Here is a 25,143-nt window from a genome sequence, read left to right as displayed (position 1 = left end):
GTTGTGACTTTACTAGCTTGTTTTGTGATGTTCAGAGTTGATCTGTTTTGATGATTGTCACCATTGTTCAGATTCATGCTGGTTTTTGATGTGTGTGTGTGTGTCTGTCTAAATGATACAGTAGTTTCTGTGCTCAATGTATTTATGAAATAGTTAAGTTTATCGCTGCTGGATCTCAAGCTGTAGAATCAACAGCCTACAATCATCAATATTAAATTTACACATCAAGCATAGTCAGAGCTTTAGACTCTGAATGACATCAGCGAATCAGGCCATTACATGATAATTACATCATCAAAACATAAACATCAGGACCTGGGGTCCGTTCTTCATACCTTGCTTAATACATCCGAGATGATTTGACAGATCCCAGATCTTTTAATCGTGATAACTGATGTCTGGCTAATTTGGTTTTTCAAACGAATTTGCGGATTGGATTAAAATATCTGGATTAAATGATTTAAGATCACTGCGCGTTCTTGTGTTCCCTGAAGAGGGCAGATGCATCGATACTCGAAACCACGATCAGCAATGCAGAGATTGGCTGGCGTCAAGACAGCAACGTAATGACATCATATAATTAAAAAAGCCACCTGGCAAAAAACTTGACAAATTACACACAAAAAAACACAAATATCTAGACCTTTATAAGGAAACAGCCAAACGACCAAACCAACATAAAAGTTATAATAGATCAATGATAAATGTTTTATTTTTTTTAATTTCTTTACATGTGACGGTTCCCTGAGTTTGTTTATCCCTGAGTTACAGATGATTGGCTGATGGAGGGTGTGGTTTCGCACCTGAACCTAATCAGGTTCCTTTAAGAGGGACTGGATCAAACAGAGGAGAGGGAAGAGAGCAAAGGATGGGAAGCACGTGAGAGCAAAGCAAGTTGGGCTTGGCAGAGTGTTATTCGTTTGCTCCTCATGAGTTCCTGAGATCTGACGTTAGGTGGGAGTTGGAGGGAGACCACAGCCGCATTGGAGTTCACGTGGAGCCATCTTCACTGTATTGCTTTGGACTTTCCTTTTGGTGATGTTTTGTTGGACTGATTACATGTGCATTTCCTACTTACACTCATACGCTTACACGCTGACTAACATGTAAACTGAATACTTGACACTTCATATTTTATTATGTTAAATAAATCTTATTATTTATGCAGCGGTTGTGTAGCGTCTCCCTTTGTTTGTTGCGATTTAAGGACTTAGATCGTAACAAATGGGGGCTCGTCTTAAACACAGATCACAGATTTAGATTACGGCAACTGAGTCTGTTTGATTGGTTTGAAGCTCATTTTTGCTTATTAGTGGTGTTCTGTCGAATGCAAATGTGAAAGTGATAAGTGAGTACTGTTTTTCACATTTGTTTTGGAGATTTAGGCAGATAAACGTTTGTGAGATGATGTTTGGAATGTCCCGCGAGGTCAAAGGTAGTCGTTATTTTAAGGTAAGTGCATTTTTTTTCATTAAGTTACGGATAGAGCTTATTCTTCTTTCCCATTAGGGTTGAGCAACGCTTTGCGTTGGTTTGTTATTTTGCCTTTCTTATTTTTGTGCAGGCTTTTGGGTGAAGCACACCGCCGTGGTTGCGGGTTGGGCTGTTTTGCTCAATTTCAAAACCAGCGGTAGTTTGGTGTTTAATGACGCTTTACTCTTGAAAGTTGCACGAAGACTAGGTAAAGGATAGTTTAGTGGGTGATAGGCAGTGTAGATGGGGAAAGAGGGAATGAGTTTGTCTGTATTTTCGGTACTTTTATAAATGCACTTTTCCTTAAAGTTATAGAGTAACTAATAAGTCCGATATGGCATCCGTTGAAGAGTTTGTTAAAGCGCCGTCAGAGGATGGGTTAAATTTGTTGATGAAACAACAGCTGTGGGAACTTGTAGAACACTTTGGAATTGGTGACGTGGATAAACGAATAAAGAAAAATGAACTTCGTTTTGTTGTGAGAAATTGGTTGAGTGAAAATAATCTGTTAACCATTTCTGCACAGAGAAAGCATGAGGTTATAAAAAGTTCGCTGGATATTTTTTCCGGGTTGTCTTTTGAGCAAAGAAAAGAGATTTTGAAAATGCAACAAGATCATGATATAGAGTTGGTAAAGGAAACCAAACAGTATGAGTTTGAGATTGAAAAATTAAAAGTTGATAACTTGCTCAAACAACGTGAAATTGAATTTGCACAAGAGAAACTAGAGGCAGAGAAATCCGAACGAGAGTTTGAGTTGCAGGCGGAGCGTCTGAACTTTGTTAAAGAGGGTAAATTATCTCATGAGAGTGGTGAGAAGTTACATGTGTTTGGTGGTTTTGACTTGGCTGGTAATTTGAGATTGCTCCCTAAATTTAATGAACATGACCCTGATGTTTTTTTCTCTTTATTCGAGACCATAGCTGAGGAGGGGAGATGGCCAAATGCTGTTCGAGTTGTAATGCTTCAAACTGTGATTACAGGCAAAGCACAGGAGGCATATGCAGCGCTTACCATGGAGGACAGAAAAGATTATGACAAGGTAAAAGTGTCCATCCTAAAAGCTTATGAGCTGGTTCCTGAGGCATATCGCCAGCGTTTCAGGAACTGGAGAAAAGGTGATCGCCAAACACACTCTGAGGTGGTAAGAGAACTTGTTTCACACTTTGATCGTTGGTGTAATGCTTCCGGTGTTGATGATTTTGAGAAGTTGCGTGACCTCATTATTCTTGAACAATTTAAGAGCATTGTTCCTGAGTATATTGCTACATACATTAATGAAAAGAGGCCAAATGATGCAATTAAAGCTGCAGTCTTAGCGGATGATTACATATTGACGCATAAAACTATATACAGAGATGATCGACCAGGGCGTCACTATGGTAACTTCAGCGAGAATAGAGTTGCACCAAAGCGATTTGAACCAATGTATGTTCCAAAATTTGAGAGAAATCGTCGTGAGAAGGCTGACCGAGATTTAGTGTGCAATTACTGTTTCAATATCGGGCATTGGAAAAATAAGTGTCCAGTTTTGGCCGCAAAGCTGAAGTCCAGTCAAAAGAAGACGCATGGTAATGTTAATCCTGTGTTAATGACTGAGACTACTCAAATTGCAAATGAAGTTGAGAGTGGCAGATCTTTGGTAGAAGTGAATGCAGTAGCTAAACCAGAAACTGGAAGTACGAAGCACTTTGCACCGTTTATTACACAAGGTGTTGTTTCTCTGACTAATTCGGAAGTTAAAGTCCCAGTTTCAATTTTGCGAGATACAGGTTCTTCGGAATCCTTTATTCTTGAATCTGTCCTGCCTTTTTCAGATGCATCCAGTGTAGAGAGGAATGTTCTGATCAGGGGTATTGGTTTGCAAACACTTTCTGTTCCCTTGCATAGGGTAAACTTGATTTCGGAGTTGGTCTGTGGAGAAGTGATTCTGGGAGTGCGTCCATCATTACCAGTAGAGGGGGTCATGGTAATTCTTGGGAATAACTTAGCTGGAGGAAGGGTATGGCGTGATGTAATACCACCACCTGTTGTAGTGCCCAATCCACTGGTCGAAAAATCTGATGTTCTGGGGGAAAAATTCCCTGAAGTGTTTACAGCGTGTGTTGTAACTCGTTCAAAAAGTCGTGCAGTTTTTTGTGAAGAAAAGGACGTGCTAAAATGTGTTGTGCCTGGTTTATCCACTCTTGCTCCGATTTCTCATCGGGACTTGGTGATCGCGCAACAGACTGATTCTGGGTTACAGCAGTTGTTTGATAATGTGATTCCATCCCAGGAGGTAAGAGATGCTGTCAGTGGATATTTCATTCAAGATGAGGTTCTCTTGAGGAAATATGTGCCTTTTAGGAGAGGGTTGATGGAGGAAGTGGTGATTCAAGTTGTAGTGCCAAAACCGTTTCGAGAGGTGGTAATGCGAATTGCGCATGGTGAAGTTGCAGGTCATCTAGGAGTAAATAAAACTTATGACAGAGTTTTGCGACAGTTTTATTGGCCATGTTTAAAGAAGGACATTTCACTTTTCATTAAGACATGCCATACATGTCAGTTAACTGGTAAACCAAATCAATCCTTGAAACCAGTGCCTTTGTGTCCAATAGCGGTTACAAACAAACCCTTTGAACATCTAATAATTGACTGCGTTGGTCCGTTACCGACATCTAAATCAGGTAACGTATATTTGCTTACTGTGATGTGTCAGGCAACTTGGTACCCGGCAGCTTATCCAATTAGGAAGATTACCACTAAATCAGTGGTGAAAGCATTAACCCAATTCATTTTTGTTTTTGGGATACCTAAGACTATTCAGAGCGATAAAGGTACCAACTTCACTTCACGTATGTTTGCTGAGATTTTGAGAGTGCTCAAGGTGAAACATAATCAATCAAGTGCTTATCACGCTCAAAGTCAGGGGGCACTCGAACGGTTTCACCAAACATTAAAGGCACTGTTACGTGCTTACTGTGTTGAGTTAAATCGTGATTGGGAGGAAGGATTACCAAGGTTGTTGCTTGCAGCTAGAGAAGTACAGCAAGAGAGTTTAGGTTTCAGCCCAAATGATCTAGTTTTTGGTCACCGTGTACGTGGTCCTCTTTCTGTTTTGCGGGAGGGATTAGGTGAGGAGGATCCGCCGCAAAATTTGTTAGAATATGTGAATGGTTTCCGTAGACGCTTATTTTTGGCAGGAATAGGTGCTCAGAAGAATCTTATCGGAGCTCAGAATAAAATGAAGAAGCACTTTGATAAACATGCAGAATGTCGTGAGTTTATACCAGGTGATCAGGTGTTGGTTATGTTTCCTTCTCCTGGATCTCCTTTTTGTGCACGATTTACTGGTCCATACACTGTTCTTCGTAAAATGACTGATCAAAATTATCAAATTGCAACTCCAGATAGGAGAAAAGCTAAACAGAGTTTTCATCTAAATTTGCTTAAGCCTTACCATTCTCGTAAGTCTGAACTTCAACTGGGTAAACCAGTTGCCTCTGTTGCCAGTGTTTCTCTCAACGGTTCTCAACCACTTTCTGTAGAAGGAGGGGAAGATGTGATTGTCCCTGGAGACTGTGTTTTGCTTCCACGATTAAAGAATTCCGAGACACTTCAGAATCTGGAGGTTCTGTTTACACACTTGTCAGAGGTACAGAGGTCAGAATTGAAAAGGTTGATACTTGATTTCCCCAGTTTGTTTGCAGATGTGCCAACCCGTACTCACCTGATCCAGCATGACGTGGATGTGGGAGATGCACGTCCTATTCGTCAGCGGTTCTACAGAGTTCCTGTTAGTAAGCGGGAAGTGTTGGACTTTGAAGTTCAGTATATGCTGAAGAATGAAATTGCTGTTCCTTCATGTTCCAGTTGGGCTTCACCATGTCTGCTGGTGAAGAAGTCGGATTCTACGTATCGGTTTTGTACTGATTACCGCAAGTTAAACGCTATTACTAAACCTGACGCTTTTCCACTTCCTCGAATGGAGGATTGTGTGGATCAGGTGGGTAGTGCGAATTTTGTAAGCAAACTGGATCTTTTGAAGGGATACTGGCAAGTGCCTTTAACTCCTAGAGCTCGAGAAGTTACTTCCTTCATTACACCATCAGGGTTATATTCATACTCTGTTATGAGTTTCGGTTTGCGAAATGCACCCGCAACCTTTCAGAGATTGATGAACAGAGTGACATCTGGTCTGGAAGGTTGTGCAGTGTATTTGGATGATGTTATCATTTTTAGTGACACATGGGAACAACATTTGGACCGTCTTGGTGCTCTGTTGACACGCTTGTCCGAGGCATGTCTTACAGTTAACTTGGCAAAGTGTGAGTTTGCCAAGGCTACTGTAAGATATTTGGGGAAGGAGGTTGGACATGGGAAGGTGCGCCCGATTCAAGCTAAAGTTTTTGCTATTCAACAATTTCCTCCTCCAGCAACCAAGAAAGAGCTAATGCGATTCTTGGGGATGGTGGGGTATTATCGGGGTTTTTGTCCAAACTTTTCAACGGTGGTTTCCCCGTTAACCGATTTGTTGAAGAATTCTGTCAAATTTGTCTGGAGTATAAAGTGTCAGAAAGCCTTTGAAAATGTCAAACTGTTGTTAACGTCTGCTCCTGTTCTAGCTGCTCCGAAGCTGGATAGGCCTTTCAAGATACAGGTAGATGCTAGCCAGATTGGTGCTGGGGCTGTTCTATTACAGAACAGTGAGAATGGACTTGAACATCCTGTGAGTTTCTTTTCTCGTAAGTTTAATACTTATCAAAGAAACTACTCTGTGATTGAGAAAGAGGCCTTATCCTTAATTTGGGCTCTTCAGTACTTCGATGTATACGTGGGGGGAGGATTACCTGTCGAGGTTTATTCTGATCATAACCCTCTTACTTTTTTGCATTCCTTACAGTCTCCAAGTCAGCGGTTAATGCGTTGGATTCTCTTTTTACAGCCTTACTGTTTAACTGTAAAACACATCAAGGGTTCAGATAACGTAGTGGCAGATGCGTTGTCTCGTGTTCCTGATGAGTTTGAGTAGTGTGCTGTAGTGTTTAATCAGTTGTTCCTGTTTTTTTTGCTGTGCTCTCTTTGCTGCCTTAAATATGCTTTCAGGATCCAGATTGCTGGGGGTAAAGGTGAGCAGAGTGGGAGTATGGAGATGACTGATGTAAAACACTGTGTTACTGGAATCGGATGTTATATTTAAAAAAGGAAAAAAGGAAGTATGGTTTGTTTATATTTCACTTTATTAGTTAAGGGGTTCTGAGGATCCTTATCTGGCGATGGCGGATCTTTTAAACGGGGGTGTGTGACGGTTCCCTGAGTTTGTTTATCCCTGAGTTACAGATGATTGGCTGATGGAGGGTGTGGTTTCGCACCTGAACCTAATCAGGTTCCTTTAAGAGGGACTGGATCAAACAGAGGAGAGGGAAGAGAGCAAAGGATGGGAAGCACGTGAGAGCAAAGCAAGTTGGGCTTGGCAGAGTGTTATTCGTTTGCTCCTCATGAGTTCCTGAGATCTGACGTTAGGTGGGAGTTGGAGGGAGACCACAGCCGCATTGGAGTTCACGTGGAGCCATCTTCACTGTATTGCTTTGGACTTTCCTTTTGGTGATGTTTTGTTGGACTGATTACATGTGCATTTCCTACTTACACTCATACGCTTACACGCTGACTAACATGTAAACTGAATACTTGACACTTCATATTTTATTATGTTAAATAAATCTTATTATTTATGCAGCGGTTGTGTAGCGTCTCCCTTTGTTTGTTGCGATTTAAGGACTTAGATCGTAACAACATGATTACCAATTATTTATATTCACGATTTTATACAGTGTTTGTACACCCTTTACATTTTTATTTTGAATGTGCTTTATTAACACAAAGCTGCAACAGCCAAAAATAAACTAGTTAAACAGTCAAGGACCAACTAAAGCAAATACTGATCACCATCATGGTGACTTCAGACAAAACATTCAATAAAACAACATCTAAACCTCCATTAATTCTCAAAAATAACTTTTGTAGACGTATGACAGATATAATGTATGTCAAACTGGTTAGTAATAAATGAAATTATGTGTAATGGCTGGATGTCAGTTGTAGTTATTGTCTTTTTTTCCGTTCTTGTTGTTTCTCTTTCCTTCAATGAGTCTGCTTATTAGCATCAGGTGTTTGTCACTAATGCTCAATCATTGCTTAATTATCTCATTAACGTCAACACTGCTTTGGTGTTATTTTAACACCCTGTAGGACACATATGAACACTGAGGGGTGTTAATTTAACACTGGGGATTTTGCTGTGTAGTGAGCTGCCTCCGCAGGCGTCATGGACGAGCTCCCTGCATGAAAGCTATCTTAATTATGCTACACTCAAAGATGTCTTATTTTGTCCATATTCTAAGGAAGCTTCACATACCTCCTTTGTGGAGACATAGGGCCAGATTTACTAAAAGCTTGCATCAGTGCAAACCCTCTTTTGCCATTAATAACTGTTATGATTTACTAAAGACACTCAGTGAACGACTAGCAATAAAATGGTGTGGACAGTTATTTTTGTGGCTGAACTTATTGCATATGCATTTGTAGGAGTATCCCTTTCAGACGCAAAATATTATGGGAGGAGAGTATTCACATAAATCAAGCAAGATTTATTAAGGTTTGCAGTAGTCCATTTACTGGTTATTGTGTTATTTAACGCCCCAAAAAAAACATGACTTAACCCATTTTGCGCTTGACTTGCTGTGATAGTTGCGGCTGTAAACGCCTGTACTTTGCTGGATTTTAATAGAATACGTCAGTGTAATTAATTGACAATTTTACACAATATTTGGGTGTGTGCAATATATTTGTATGTTTAATATTACACACATAGATATCTATACGTAGATACATGTTCCTGTGAGCCACTATATAAGCTGTTCACCATACTGGAACAGTCAAAGTTGGTCTGTGAACACATTTGAGACCAAGATGAATATGCATCTGCAACTTATTGATATGTAGCCTGGCTATGAATATCTATATCTGCACAAGTCTTTAGCAGCTGATTCTCACAGGATTTAGTTTAACAATAAAGTTAGAATAAAGAATATTGGTTAAAACTCATCAGATAAGCCTAGACATATGCGTTTCCTTCAACCATAGGCTGCACAATGCTATGGAGTTAGTCTGAATGATGAGCAGTGCCTGAAATGTTGACTGTTCTAAGATAGTGGACGAGTTGACGTGTGGAGCAGTTGAATGCGGTATCTAGATATCTACAATTGCACCGCAGACTTAGCAACATGCTAATATAAACTTTTTTTAAATCACTTGTAGGGAGATTCTCCCTCTTTGTGTGAGTTGCTGCGTGCGTGTGTGAGCGTTTCAAAGGAGGTTCTGTTTGAGTTAGGCTGCTGTCTATGAGCATTTCATTTCATCACCACCATGCTTCAAACACAAACGTCTTGTAGAAGGATTCATTTTGAATGACGAGAGGCCAAAATCACCACGCTTCATAATTTGTGTCAGAACCGTGGCCTTTATCCTCTTCTCTCATTATCTGATCTCCCTGTTCTCTCTCTTGTCTTTTCATCCTCTCCTCTCTAGTGATTTCTTGGCATCTTATACAAGTACAAACTGTTCTCACATGTGCCTACTCATCCCTCATGACCACCTAAAAGAAAACAAGGAGTCTCTCTAAACAGACACTAAGCATCCTAATTAAAATAATGGCCAGGCGGAGCCGTTTCTACGACCCAAAGGGCTGACATGATCACTGTCCGTATTAATCATGAAAATAACACTACGCAAATGAGAGTATCTACGTAAACAATGTCACTCACCTTAATGGGCTGATATCTAGCGGTTTGTCCCAAAGGCTGCTGACCTCCGATCCATAGGACAGTAGATACAGTTGGTTTTTGAAGCGTAGTTGCTCCTCAATGAGAGTCTTTGGTGGTGTAACATGAGCAAGTAAGAAGGAAAACCACAAAATGAGCAGTGTAATTGATTCAGTTAAAAAATGAAGCATGAAGCAGTGACTCATCTGGGACCCTACTAAGAGCTCTCGCTGTAGATCTGCTAGTCTCTCTGTAGAGCAGTTAAAATCAGATGTGTCGACAAGCACACCGACTCGGGATCCGTTCACCACCCCAAACACCTGACAGATCAAACCAACACTGGGTACCAAAGTTCACGTGTTTAAACCAGATTCATGGAGTGAAGATATCTCAGAGATCCAGGTTACCTTCCTGTTTCCTTGACTTAGCCACTTAATTTGGTCATGGTACATCTCAATGGCTCTACAAAAACAGATCAAAACATCAGAATTTAACACATCAACGTTCAGATTCACTAGGTGCAAATAACAGTATATTCTTTGCACTAAGTGTAGATAGTAGTTTGCTATTTATACTTGGTGGCACTATATACAAATAGTGGCAGATATTTGCAACTCAGTATATTGAAGTACATTTTAAAATCCAATACTGACAATCTATTATTCTTATGATTGTATTTATCAAAATCTAAAATCAATGCTGGGACATTACTTGTCCTTTTCCCTAAAGCCCTCCCCTCCCCAAGCTCCAACCTTACCAGTTAAACACTTTATTCCCACTATTAAATACCCGTTATTTCCACTTTTCGAATATTTTCTGCATTTTCATTTAAAATAAACACCTCTCTGAGCTTATATATGATGAGTTGAGAAAAGGGTAGATTTGAACCAAAGACTTTAGATATACAAAGACGCTGCACTCATGTTACTATGAATGGGAGAAATATGGCAATATGGCGGAAAAAAGCCAATTGGTAACATCATTGCGTCAATGCAGCTGCTGTTAAAAGCTCTGGTTGTGATAGAAACAGTCAGTGTTCTGAGATGCGTTTATGACCGTTAACCGTTTACCTATACCGTTTTGAATAAAGAAAATTGGCTCGTCCTGCCTGAAAATGCATTTTTTTTTTGTTATGAATTAAGCGTTTAGAAACAACATTTATGAGACAATTGTTGTCATATTTCATTCAAAAATAAAAGTGTGAGATGGTGGTCCAGTGGGTTAAACCATGGAACTGATATGCAGAAGGTTGCTGGTTCGATCCCAGCGGTCACCACCAGTTTATCCTTGAGCAAGGCACTTTACTCCATGTTGAATTGTCCCTGTAATAAGTGCACTGTAAGTCGCTTTGGATAAAAGCGTCTGCCAAATGCATAAATGTAATCCTAAAATTGGTGAACATCTTGGGAGAATTTGATGTTTCCCCATTCAAAGAGAGAGGAGCTGCACATGCATGACTGAAACAGCTGAGGTGTTTTAAAGATGGCTGCCGAGTGAAATTACTTGCCTTAGGCCTGGTACACAAACTGTGGGAGACCACAGACATAAGGTCAATTTCAACCAATTTTTAGTATTAGTAATCATCTGAACGCACACACTAGATTAGGGGTGTCCGAACTCGGTCCTGGAGGGCCGCTGTCCTGCAGAGTTTAGCTCCAGCTTACCTCAACGCACCTGCTGGGAGTCTCTAGTATGCCTAGTAGGACCTTGATTAGCTGGTTCAGGTGTGTTTAATTGGGGTTGGAGATAAACTCTGCAGGACAGTGGCCCTCCAGGAGCAGGATTGGACACCCCTGCACTAGATAATTCAGGGGACCGCGACACAGCACACTTGTTGATTGCAGGAATGTTTTCACAGTATAACGAGATCTCACGGAGACTTGATTGCTCTCATTGGCTATCATGGGTATCACGTCAGAGGCAGCCCGAGTCATTTGGGAGTGTGAGGGCTCCGACGTGATCGGGAGTAGAGCAATCATAATGACACCACACAATTGAGGGTTTTTTGGACGAAAAGACATTTGTGACAAGCCTCGAAGCGGGCAATGCCCCGGATTGCTTGGGGGTGCAAATCGGCTCAAGATCGTGCTTAAAATATTCAAGTGTGTGGCCAGCCTTAAAGAGACTTTGTTTGACCTCTAAAGCCACTTGCGGTCCATGCAATGCTTTACTTTGTATTTTCTCATGTAATTAATTCGAAACTTTGATGAGGCTATATATGTTGCATATAAATGACATGTACTGGATTCAGCAGCACTGAGAACAATAAAGCATCATCATGGCCATTGTAAACAAGTGGAGGAGATGATTCTCACATGTAAATCTGTTCCTCAAAGTCAGCCAGTGACTCACTGCTGATGTGCATCTGTTTGCTCAGCTCGTCGCCTCTCTCAGATCTGCTGTTAACACACACACACACACACACACACACACACACACACACACACACACACACACACACACACACACACACACACACACACACACACACACACACACACACACACACACACACACACACACACACACACACACACACACACACACACACACACACACACACAATTTACAGTTTGGTACTGGTTGGAAAAACAAAAACAAAGAACATGTCAGAGTCATATTTCACCTCAAAAGCAAAAGGAAAAAAATGAAATGTTTTGAATAAAGAAGATGCTGCCTATTTTTAGGACCCATACTATTATATTTTTACATTGTTATGAGGAACAACATTTCGCCCCCACATTTTTAACCATGAAAACATGAGAGCATTAATAACCAACTTAATAAGACTTAAAGGGGAGGTATAGTACTATTTCGTACATTCTGACTTGTTTACACTGTTAAAGAGTTGATTCTCATGCTAAACATGGCCAAAAAATAAATAAAATGAAGACGGGTAGAATTCCTTGTATGGGCAATTCTTTCGGTTATGCACGTATGCACATCAACCAGAGCAAGAGCAAGAGCATCCATCAACAAGCTTCATTCGGGTTAACATCAACAATGTCACTAAAGAGTGTGTTTCTGGTTGCGAGGGAAAGATAACCTTGTTCAGCTTCGCAAATACCCCAGTGTTAAGGAAACAGTGAATGCATTTTGGTTTTTTCCGGAGCAGCAACAGAGTCGAAACCGCAGGCGGTGAGTGAAACTGCATCAAATGTCTGTGTTTTTTTGGCAATTGGTGCGCAAGTACATATAATGTCAACAACACGAACGTATAGTGAAACAAAAGCTATCCAGGGAATGCCATTGTATTGTGTGCTTGTGATCCTTTAGCTCCACGCATTGCACACCTTCACAAGTTTGGCTATTTTTGGAAAGAATCGGTACAGAGTATCTGTCTTTTATAAATATGATAAAACTAAAGACTCTTCGGAGATGTAAAGGATGCAATACTACTCTATAGATACTCAAGATTAACATGAGACAGGCAGAAACTGTGTGTGTTATGTCCCTTTTAAGTACCCAAATTTAAGTACATAAATAAGTACATATTTATATGTAATTTCATAATTACTTAAGTTTTTGAAACTGTCACGATCAGGACGTGGGAGAAGACAAGGTAAGCCAAGCTCATCTAATAGCAGCATAAACTTTATTAAACGAAACAAAAGAGCAATCTAACGGAATGGAGCACAGTCAACACCAGACAATAAGCAAACTGAACTGAGTGGAAAGCATATTTACACTGTCTGAATCGTTCCCTATCCCCTATATAGTGCACTATGTGCCATTCACCATGTAGAATATAGTAAATGTGTGAACAAGTGACTGATTTCAGCCACAGCTTTAGCGTCTAGAGATGGCGGGGCTTCAGATTCTAGAGAGCATTTGATTGGACAGAAAATCTGATAAGAAGCTGAAGTGCAGAGTGATGTCATCAAAATCATTGATCCATATTGCCGGAAGTGAGAGACTGTAAGTTTTGAACGATTATACACCGATCAGGCATAACATTATGACCACTGACAGGTGAAGTGAATAACACTGATTACCTGTTAGTGGGTGGGATATATTAGGCAGCAAGTGAAAATTTTGTCCTCAAAGTTGATGTGTTAGAAGCAGGAAAAATGGGCAAGCGTAAGGATTTGAGCGAGTTTGACAATGGTCAAATTGTGATGGCTGGACGACTGGGTCAGAGCATCTCCAAAACTGCAGCTCTTGTGGGGTGTTCCAGGTCTGCAGTGGTCAGTCTCTATCAAAAGTGCTCCCGGTGACAGGGTCATGGGCAGCCAAGGCTCATTGATGCACGTGGGGAGTGAAGGCTGGCCCGTGTGGTCCGATCAAACAGACGAGTTTCTGTAGCTCAAATTGCTCAAGAAGTTAATGCTGGTTCTGATAGAAAGGTGTCAAAATACACAGTGCATCACAGTTTGTTGTGTATGGGGCTGCATAGCAGCAGACCAGTCAGGGTGCCCATGCTGAGCCCTGTCCACCACTGAAAGTACCAACACTGGGCATGTGAGCATGAGAACTGGACCACGGAGCAATGGAAGAAGGTTGCCTCGTCTGATGAATCTCATTTTAATTTACATCACGTGGATGGCCGGATGAGTGTGCGTCGCTTACCTGGGGAACACATGGCACCAGGATGCACTATGTAAAGAAGGCAAGCCGGCAGAGGCAGTGTGATGCTTTGGGCAATGTTCTGCTGGGAAACCTTGAGTCCTGCCATCCATGTGGATGTTACTTTGACACGTACCACCTACCTAAGCATTGTTGAGACCATGTACACCCTTTCATGGAAACGGTATTCCCTGGTGGCTGTGGCTCTTTCAGCAGGATAATGTGCCCTGCCACAAAGCAAAAATGGTTCAGGAATGATTTGATGAGCACAACAACGAGTTTGAGGTGTTGACTAGGCCTCCAAATTCCCCAGATCTCAATCCAGTCGAGCATCTGTGGTGAACAAACAAGTCCAATCCATGGAGGCCCCACTTCGCAACTTACAGGACTTAAAGGATCTATTGCTAACATCTTGCCAGATACCACAGCACACCTTCAGGGGTCTAGTGGAGTCCATGCCTCGACGGGTCAGGGCTGTTTTGGCAGCAACAGGGGGACCAACACAATATTAGGAAGGTCATAATGTTATGCCTGATCAGTGTATCTTCTAAATATGAAATTGTCATTGTTTTGGAGCACACTAACTTATAGATAACCTTAAGGCTAACAAATTATATATCATATATTCTACATAATATATACATATATAGTATTAAAAGTAAAAAAACATAAAGGTACTAAAGACGTCGTTACAAAGTCCATCTCACTCCAGTGGTTCTACAATAATTTTATGAAGCGACGAGAATAGTTTTTGTGCGCAAAAAACAAAACAAAATAACGACTTTATTCCACAAGTGCTTGTCTTCCGTCTAGGCCTATGACGTGAACTCACGAAGCACTACGATGCATGCGCGAGAATATGTTGAGCACCGGCGTTCGGGCATCCAAAAAATGCACACTTTAGCCCCATTTTGACCACTACGCCAAGACCTAAAGTACGATCAATGTAGAATTCAACAGCTTAGATACGGCGCGTCTTCCTCTGCTTGTAAACAAATCTCCTCCTCGCTTCCGGGTCATGTGTCAGAACGCCGGCTCTACGTCTTTTTCTTGAGCATGCGTCGTGGTGCCTTCGTGAGTTCACGTTTGAGGCCCAGACAGAAGACAGAAACTTGTTGAAAAAAGTTGTTATTTGGGGGGTTTTTTGCACATAAAAACTATTATCGTCGCTTCATAAAATTATTGTGAAGTGAGATGTAGTGAGATTGACTTTGTAACAAAGTCTTTAGTACCTTTTATGGGTCTTGAGAGAGGAAATGACATTGCTGCCAATGGAGACCTTTCTGAGCCATCAGATTTCAACAAAAATATATTCATTTGTGTTCCGAAGATGAACAAAGATCTTACGGGTGTTGAACAACATGGGTAAGTCATTAATGACAGAATTTTCATTTTTGGGTGAACTAACCCTTTAAATACACATAATATAACTGTCATACATATTATTTCTGTTATTTAACATGTTTTTTGTTATATTTGTTTAATCTATTCATGAATATTGAGTGTTGAGGTTAACAAGGAACTAAAAGACATTTGCGTTGCACACGGACATTTTCTTAAGGTGCAACAGGAAAAGTTTATTTTTTTTTGTGAGAAGTTGTTCTCCGTGTGAAGATTACAAGTGTTACTCGTGTTTTGAGTAAAGAAGTCAAGAAGATGTTTTTCTTTTTTGTGTTTTGAAACGGGTATTTTAAAGTGATCTCATTCCCTCTTGGTTATATGCAGCCAGCGAGGTGTGTATTACGTTTGTATTTCCCGAGTGTATTTGTATTTACCTCTTTATAGTGTATGTGAACGTGTTTATCTTTTACATTGTCATACTGTAGTTTGACGGTGGATTTCATTGACGGTGAATATGACGACGGAGAAAGGGATGACAAATGCAATAAATCCATCAGTAACCAGAACCGTGGTGTCGTTTATTTCCTGGAGGGAGTGATAGTCAAACTCGAACCTGCGTCAACGTTCCCGAAGCTGCTCGTGCCCGGCGCGAACCCGCGTCAACCCGCTTCAACGTTCCCGAAGCTGCTCGTGCACGGCCCAGACCACCAGCTGTGTCACACTCGGAAGGACGGGATGTAACGTTACACAGATAAGCCCACGTTTATCGTTAAGGACCTGCAGTTCATCAGTGTTTCATTAAGACGTCCATAAGTCAGACACTTAAGCTTGTGTTCTGAAAGGTGACAATAAGTTTGAACACTACAAGGGACTGTGTAACCTTAATAATAACAACTGTGGTTTAAATTGTATAAGGGGAATTTATTGATATTGTCTATTGAAGAAAGTAAGTGATTACAAAAAACAAAAAAACATTTTTGTGCACATTTAAGCAAGCCAATATCTTTCAGGGTTTTTTTTGTTGTTGAGTTTTTATTATTTTCTAAGGATGTTCACTTAAATGCAATATTACCAAGCCTTTACAATATTGATTTAATCAAAGGGTTGATCTAAAGGACATTGACCAAATTTAATTTGATTGTTTCAAAATAAATTCTGCTGTTAACTACACAGCTAATTGTAAGTGTGTACAGGCAATTCCCAGATAATGTAAGATGTCTCAAGCAAGTGAAAGGGAACTAGTGTCAGGGAAGTCTACCATTGTACAACAAGCAGTACAGCCTGCAGAGCCTCGTAGAAGTGAAAGAGATCGAAGATTAACAGAAAAGGGAAAGGAATTTCAGAAGGACAAAGTGAAAGGATTATTACTTCGCTTTGGCAGTATTTATGAACGCTGGAAAGTTTTGACTAAGGTGGCTAAAAAATCTGTAATCAAACAAGATCCCAGTGATATCCTCCAAGAACACATTAAAGGTATTCAAAGAGAAGAATCTGAGCTGAACAGTGTTTATGATGAATACCGAAAGATTGACAGCCCAGCTCATGACATGAGGTGCAAGTTGGACAGATGTGCATCCGTCACCAGAATTGTAATACAGAATGCACAGTCTCAAATTCAAGGAAATGAGGAGGAGATTATTTGGCCTGATGCTTCATCTGTATTCGCATCTTCAACCTCCAGTGTTTCATTTCAGAGCAATAATTCTAAGTCTAATTCCATTCACTCTGCTGTATCCTCATCCAAAAGACAAGAAGCTGCTGCTGAGTATGCACATACACAGGCTGTATTGAAGATTATGGGTGAGCAAGAAAGCCACCAAGCAGAACTGCAGAGACTTGAAGCTGAGGATAAGTTAATAGTTGCAGACCAAGAAGCAGCTGCATCGACTCGCCGTCTTCAAAGAGAAAAGGAAGAAATCGAACGCAAGATAGAAAGAGAGAGACAAGAGGCTGCTTTGTTAAAGAGACAGCATGAAGAGAATGCTGCAAGAAAAAGGTCAGTTGAAAATTTGAAAAGAGAGCTTGAGCGTTTGGAAGAGCTAAAGAGGCTTAATGCAGCCAAAGCGAAGCTTCGCGTGTACAATGCAAATGAGTTCTATCCAACCCAGGACTTTGTACCACAAAACTCTGAGGCTGAGTTGCCTACAGATATGCAGATAATCTATCAAGCGAGTATTGCTGATCAGCATCCACCACTGCCAAGAGATGTGACTCCAAGAGGTGAACTCCAAAATGACATGCGAGAGCTGGTGAAGGTCTTAGCTGAAGCTATGACAGCAAACAGGCTACCCATTCCAGAGCCTTCAATATTTAGTGGGGATCCACTCAAGTTTAATCATTGGAAATCATCCTTTCAGACACTTATAGAGAAAAAGAATATTCCTACCGCAGAGAAAGTCTTCTTTCTTCAAAAATATGTCGGAGGAGCTGCAAGAGAAGCCCTAGAAGGTCATTTTCTGGCTGGTTCAGAAGATTCATACAATGCAGCATGGGACCTGCTCAATGAAAGATATGGCCAACCCTTTGTAATTGCCAAGGCTTTCCGAGACAAACTACATACATGGCCAAAAATAACTTCAAGAGAGAGTTTTGAGTTGAGAAAATTTGTAGACCTTTTACGCAGTTGCGAAAGTGCTATGGCTAACAATGACAGTCTCCACATTCTTAATGATGGAATTGAGAATCAAAAGCTTACTGCCAAGTTACCTGACTGGTTAAGCTCCGGATGGAACCGAAAGGCCACACAATATCAACTTGAACACGGAAGGTTCCCAAACTTCAGTTATTTTGTGACGTTCCTTTCAATGGAGGCTAGCATCGCTTGCAACCCCATTACATCCTTCCATGCATTACGGCAAAGTGAATCTGATAAATCGAAGATCAGGAGCCAGAACATTATAACTTCAAAGAACCAAACCGTAGGTGCCAAGATCTTCACAACAAACACCACTGAAGGAAAAATAGTCACATGTGTGTTTTGTAAAAAGCCAGGACACAGCTTACACAAGTGCTATAAATTAAGAGAGAAGCCAGTTGCTGACCGCGTAAAATGTATGCAAAGTGAAAAACTGTGCTTCGGCTGTTTGAGCCCTGGCCACCAGTCTAAGAGCTGCACTAACCGGATGGTCTGCGATTCATGCTCAAGGAGGCACCCCACATGCCTGCACGAAGAACGTTCGAAAAGGGACCAAGAACTAAAGAAGGAACAATCTAAGGAAAGAACTCAACCACAAGACGTCACAAAGGAAACAACCTCTAACAGAGTTGTACAAGATACTAATAGTACACAGACGTCGGCAATAGTACCTGTCTATGTGTCAACGCCAAGTGATCCAGACAAGGAAGTTCTCGTCTATGCTCTGTTAGATTCACAGAGTGACTCTTCATTCATTCTTGATGAAGTGGCAGATGTTCTTGATACAAACACTGAACAAGTTAAGTTAAAACTATCTACAATGTCATCAAAGGGGACAATCATTCACTGTAAAAGACTTAATAGCCTACAAATAAGGGGCCTATTTTCCTCCAAGAAGTTAACTGTGCCGACAGTTTACACTCGTGACTTCATTCCTGCTAATCGCACACACATCCCAGTGCCTGAGACAGCAAAGGCATGGCCTCATTTGGAGCATCTTGCTGACCACATCACGCCTCAAAAGGATTGCGAAATTGGTCTGTTGATTGGGTACAATTGCCCACAAGCTTTAATGCCACGAGAAGTCGTTTGTGGAGAGGAAAGCCAGCCATTTGCTCAGAAGACCGACTTAGGATGGAGCATAGTGAGCTATGGTGACCCAGGTGAACACTACGGTGATGCAATTGGAGTAAGTCATCGCATCATTGTAAAACAAGTCATGCCTGAAGTGAATGCAATGGTCAAGCTTAAAGGAGAAGTCCACTTTGTTTGCAACACCCAGGTCAGTGAAATGGTCACTCCAGATGACATAATTAAGATGTTGGAATCTGATTTCAGTGAGAGAGCTGGAGACGAGACAACCTTCTCTCAAGAAGATCTTCACTTCTTGGCTAAACTGAAAGACGGAATCAGACAGAAGCAAGATGGTCATTTCGAAATGCCCTTACCTTTCAAACAAGACAGACCAAATCTACCAAATAATAAATCATGTGCTGTTCAACGCCTAATGTCCTTGGAACGAAGGCTCAAGAGAGACCAGCAATACCGCACTGACTACTTGGGGTTTATGAAAGACATCATTGCTCGTGGCGACGCAGAAAAGGTCCCTGGAGAAGAGCTTCACAATCAACCAGTCTGGTATATTCCCCACCACGGCGTATACAACCCCCAAAAGCCTGGGAAGATACGAGTGGTTTTTGATTGCTCAGCAAGGTTCCAAGAAACGTCACTGAATGACCAACTTCTTACTGGTCCAGAGCTCACAAACACCTTGGTGGGAGTCCTTTGTAGGTTTCGCAAAGGCCCGATTGCCATCATGTGTGACGTAGAAAAAATGTTTCACCAGTTCCATGTAAGGCCTGAGCACCAAGACTACCTCAGGTTTTTATGGTGGGAGAACGGTGATCTAGAGTCTCCACCCTCAATTTTTCGGATGAAGGTCCACCTATTTGGGGCAGCCTCCTCACCTGGATGTGCCAATTTTGGACTTAAGCATCTAGCCGCTCAAGGTCAGGATAAATTTAACCCAAGCACTGTTAAGTTCATCCAAAGGAATTTTTATGTTGACGATGGATTAGTGTGTGCAACATCTGATGCTGAAGCAATCCAACTGATTAAGGAAGCGAGAGACCTGTGCAGCACAGGCAAGCTTAGACTACACAAATTTATCTCCAACAGCAAGGAGGTGTTGAAATCAATACCGAAGGACGAATGTGCTGAAAGTGTCAAAGACATGGATATGGCTTTGGGAGAACCACTCATGGAAAGAGCTCTTGGCGTTCAATGGTGTGTATCCTCTGATGACTTCCAGTTCAGAGTGACCGTCAAGGAACACCCAAATACCAGAAGAGGAGTGCTTTCTACAGTAGCCTCCATCTACGATCCATTGGGTTTCGTAGCGCCTTTTATTCTCCGTGGAAAGCAGATCCTACAACAACTGTGTCGAGACAAAGTAACTTGGGATGAGCCGCTCCCACTAGAGCTAAGAGCACAGTGGGAAATCTGGCTAAAAGATCTTCGAAACTTATCTAATGTAAGGATCAGAAGGTGCTATATCCCAGATAACTTCAAGGATGTCAAGCAGTACGAACTTCACCACTTCTCAGATGCAAGTGTCATCGGTTATGGGGAATGTAGTTACCTCAGAGCAGTCGACATCAAGGGAGATGTTCACTGCACGCTAGTCATGGGAAAAGCACGGGTTGCTCCTACCAAGGTAACCACAGTACCACGGCTTGAGTTGTCAGCTGCAGTCGTAGCAGCAAGAACAAGTGTTATGCTCAGAAATGAGCTCGAAATAGAGGGTCTTCAAGAACATTTTTGGACTGACTCAAAGGTTGTCCTCGGCTATATAAACAATGATGCCAGGCGGTTTCATGTGTTTGTTGCGAACAGAATCCAAAGAATCAAGTCCACTACAGATCCTGCACAATGGCACTTTGTAAAGTCTGAAGATAATCCTGCGGATCATGCGTCGAGAGGTCTCTCCGCAGATCAGCTTGTTGCTTCAAATTGGTTCACTGGCCCAGATTTTTTATGGGAAAGAGAGCTACCCAGAGGAGATGTTATGGTGGGAGAAGTCTATGATGATGATCCGGAACTTAGAAAGGCCCTGGTGCTCAACACCAAGGTGAGGGAGAAGAGGTCATTGTTAGACCGCTTAACAAAGTTCTCTGACTGGAAAAGAGCTGTCAAGGCTATTGCTCTTCTAAAGCGCCATGCTAAGCAGATCAAGGGCATCAAAGATAAAGTAAGTGGAGCTACAAGTATTGAGGAAAGGCAGGAAGCAGAGCTGTTTATAATCAAGTTGGTTCAGAGGGAAGCATTCAGCAGTGAAATCAGAAGTATAAAGCAAGGCAAGGAAGTAAAACCCAAAGACAAGGTAAACAAACTACACAAACTGAGTCCGTTTGTAGATGAGCATGGTGTGCTTAGGGTTGGAGGACGTTTGACAAGATCTGTTCTTCATCCTCATGTCAAGCATCCTGCCATTGTGCCAAATAAGAGTCATGTATCGTCGTTGCTTATTAAGCACTACCATGAAAAGGTGCATCATCAAGGAAGAGGAATAACTGCCAATGAATTGCGATCCAATGGGGTATGGGTCATAGGATGCAGCAATGCAGTTGCCTCACATATTTACAAGTGCACAACATGCAGAAAGTACAGAAGGAACACACAAGATCCAAAAATGGCGGATTTGCCAGAAGAAAGAATGGAAATGACACCTCCTTTCACATATTGTGGCATAGACTGTTTTGGACCATTCTATGTGAAGGACGCAAGAAAGGAACTGAAGAAGTATGGTCTTGTTTTCACCTGTATGTGCTCTAGAGCCATACATATTGAAATGCTTGATGACCTCACTACAGATGCTTTTATCAACGCATTGCGTGGATTCATCGCAATACGAGGACACGTAAGACAGTTGAGATGTGATCAAGGTACTAACTTCGTAGGTGCAAAAGGAGAGTTCATGAATGCAATGAAGAATTTGGATCATGAACAGTTAAAGGAATATGGATGTGAGTTCATAATGAACTTCCCATCATCAAGCCACATGGGAGGCGTATGGGAGAGGCAAATAAGGACGATCAGAAGTGTTCTAACTGCAATCCTTGATCAGTCTGCTAAACGACTCGACAGTGCCTCGCTCAGAACCTTTCTGTATGAAGTGATGGCTATTATAAATAGCAGACCTCTGACAATCGAGCATTTAAATGACCCAACAAGCCTTGAACCTCTCACGCCCAATCACATTCTTATGATGAAGTCTAACATAATATTCCCACCTCCAGGTGAGTTTGTGAGTCAGGATCTATACTTGCGCAAGAGATGGCGTCAGGTGCAGTTTTTGGCAAACGAGTTTTGGACAAGGTGGAAGAAGGAGTATCTCCTTAATCTTCAGCAAAGACAAATATGGCAGAAAGAGAAGAGAAATACGAAGGTTAACGACATTGTCATCCTGCAGGAGGACAGTTCTCCACGTAACCGATGGAGATTGGCTAGGGTGACTGAGGTGTATCCGAGCACTGATGGAAAGGTTCGAAAGGTGAAACTGTTAATTAGTGACTCAACCTTAGACAGTCAGGGAAGACGCATTTCCAAGCCAGTCTACCTTGATAGGCCTGTACAAAAGACAGTTGTACTGCTTGAAGCCGAGTAAAGGTTATGGTTGCCATTTCATGAATACAGTATTTTATGTTACTGTAAGGTTTAAAGGCATACTGTATGGTTGAAATTAAGGTGTGAAAAGGTTTAAATTGTGAGGTGAAATGACAAATAGTCATTTGGTGGGAGTATAACTGTCATACATATTATTTCTGTTATTTAACATGTTTTTTGTTATATTTGTTTAATCTATTCATGAATATTGAGTGTTGAGGTTAACAAGGAACTAAAAGACATTTGCGTTGCACACGGACATTTTCTTAAGGTGCAACAGGAAAAGTTTATTTTTTTTTGTGAGAAGTTGTTCTCCGTGTGAAGATTACAAGTGTTACTCGTGTTTTGAGTAAAGAAGTCAAGAAGATGTTTTTCTTTTTTGTGTTTTGAAACGGGTATTTTAAAGTGATCTCATTCCCTCTTGGTTATATGCAGCCAGCGAGGTGTGTATTACGTTTGTATTTCCCGAGTGTATTTGTATTTACCTCTTTATAGTGTATGTGAACGTGTTTATCTTTTACATTGTCATACTGTAGTTTGACGGTGGATTTCATTGACGGTGAATATGACGACGGAGAAAGGGATGACAAATGCAATAAATCCATCAGTAACCAGAACCGTGGTGTCGTTTATTTCCTGGAGGGAGTGATACATAATGTCATGAATATTATATTATCTGCTATTAAAATATACTTTTTTAGATTTTAAATACACTACAAGTGCACATTCAATTCAACTAAGTGCATTTCTTTTTCACAAGAGTATGCTTTTCTTACTGTAAAAGAGGCCACACATTACTACCTCAAACTCAGTTGTCTGTCAAATAATGGCATGTTTATTGTCTGCATTAGTGATGTGTATTAGATCTGAAAGCATTGTTTATAATTCCTTAAAAATAAGGAGATCATTTTGAGCTTGCATCTATCTATCACTTGTTTCCTTGACCCAAACTAATTCACATGCTTTGAAACGACCGCTGAACCGATTTTGTGTGGGGAATTTCTTGCCAAAAAACCTGTGATGTGTTCACAAACTGGCACGTTTACACTTAGCTTTGTTAGTTATAACAGGAGGGTTGTAGGTTGGTCGAGCTGTATCAGTCTCGGTGTAGACGGGTGTAAGTTAAACAGCACAGGGTGTGAAAGAGTCCGTTGTAAACTCACATAGGAAGAGTGGTGCAGAGAGAGAAGAGGCGAGAGAGAGTCAGTCCACAGCTCTCCAGACTGCGTGACTCCAGCCAGCGCCCTGAGCTCTCGTACGCTTCACTGCAACCCCTCTGCCTCTGCTGAACATCAGTGATGATTCACAGCTCAACAGTACAGCAGTGAGTGAGCAACAACAACAGCTTGGTCATTTCATACAGCAATGACACTTAAAATGTAATGAGTAAAGTAATAACCCAGATAGCAAGCCACCATCGAAACAATGTTAAATCAATGCGTCATAAAGGGTACGATTAGTGAATTATTCTACTTTTTGATGCTGAAAACTACATCACCTGATCTTCTTTGTTTCTGACTTTCTTTGCAACAAATCATGTGTTTTGGTAAACACTGTTACAAAGGCAACAAACTCACTTAACAAGCCAAGAGTCAATGAAACACCGATCACCATAATGGTGACCAAACATTTTCAATAAAACAACAACATCTAAACCTCTGTTAATTCTCAAAAATAACTTCTGCAGAGATCTTGAGAGATGTATTGTCTTCTTTTATCTTCAATTGATTTCAGTCTGAGTGGCCTTAAGTCAGTTGAAGTTGCGGCGTTTCATTTTCTGAGAGTACAAGCATGAGGTTGAACCAACATTGATTCAATGCCATTACCATTGATTTTTGAATGAAATTTCAACATTTTTTCAACATTATTTGCAGGTGCAAACATGTTGTTGATTCAATGCAGTTAACGTTACACATTAACATTGATTTTCCATTGTTTCGATGGTGGCTTTCTATCTGGGAACTGCATGATTATAGGTGCGCAGGTGGCAACCACAGAAAAAAATGTAGAGAATGAAGTCACTGTTACATCTGAAGTTTGGTTTTGTCTGAAGCCCATGGTGGACTGATCACTCATCTCCATGTGAGACTCACTGCTCTCTGCCCTAAAGACCATTAAAATAAGACAGGAAAATGGCTCTTTATAAGCTGCATATCAAGCACAGATGAATATGGAAACAAGAGGCTGAATCTTTTGCATAAATTCACCACTTGAGGGGTTCTGTCTTCTGCTCCATAAACGTCCTGATGCTGCAGGTTCTCTGTGAGTAGCAATATATGAGATAATAACAGTGTAATGCGATGAACAGTGATTAACTCTCTGAGGATTCATCTCTGCAAGACACTACACATCTCACTTGTGTATAATGTTACAAAATATTTCTGTGTCAAATTAATGCTGTTCTTTTGAACCTTCTTAGTCACCAAGGAATCCTGAAAAAAATTATCAGAAATGTTTCTTGATCATCAAATCAACATATGTGACCCTGGACCACAAAGCCAATGTGTGGCAATAGCCAACAACACTGTATGGGTCAAAATTATCGATTATTCTTTTATGCCAAAAATCATTAGGATATTAAGTAAAGATCATGTTCCATGAAGATATTTTGTACATTACCTACCATAAATATATAAAAAATGTATTATTAGTAATAATATGCAT

At 41.0% G+C, this 25,143-nt stretch overlaps 2 protein-coding genes across 2 annotated transcripts in view; one reads left to right on the top strand and one right to left on the bottom strand.

The window, feature by feature from the left end:
- The window catches only part of vwa3a (von Willebrand factor A domain containing 3A), a gene marked incomplete at both ends in the record, with an annotated part of 46,892 nt that extends 35,255 nt beyond the window's left edge, over positions 1-11,637 (bottom strand). The window contains 4 exons of the mRNA XM_079807930.1: positions 9,276-9,382; positions 9,491-9,592; positions 9,680-9,734; positions 11,588-11,637. Of these exons, the coding sequence (XP_079664056.1) occupies positions 9,276-9,382; positions 9,491-9,592; positions 9,680-9,734; positions 11,588-11,637 (314 nt within the window). The remainder of the gene's footprint in view (positions 1-9,275; positions 9,383-9,490; positions 9,593-9,679; positions 9,735-11,587) is intronic.
- An 8,768-nt stretch (positions 11,638-20,405) lies between these two features.
- On the top strand, positions 20,406-23,123 carry LOC307129151 (uncharacterized protein). Its single transcript, XM_079821353.1, has 2 exons — positions 20,406-22,922; positions 23,016-23,123. Exon 1 carries the CDS (start codon positions 20,501-20,503, stop codon positions 22,478-22,480), a length of 1,980 nt encoding a protein of 659 aa, XP_079677479.1. The 5' UTR covers positions 20,406-20,500; the 3' UTR covers positions 22,481-22,922; positions 23,016-23,123.
- Positions 23,124-25,143: the final 2,020 nt, after the last annotated feature.

This window comes from Gobio gobio, assembly GCF_949357685.1.
Source record: "Gobio gobio genome assembly, chromosome: 1".
In the NCBI taxonomy this organism is placed as follows: domain Eukaryota; kingdom Metazoa; phylum Chordata; class Actinopteri; order Cypriniformes; family Gobionidae; genus Gobio; species Gobio gobio.
This window is presented reverse-complemented; position numbering and strand designations above follow the sequence as displayed.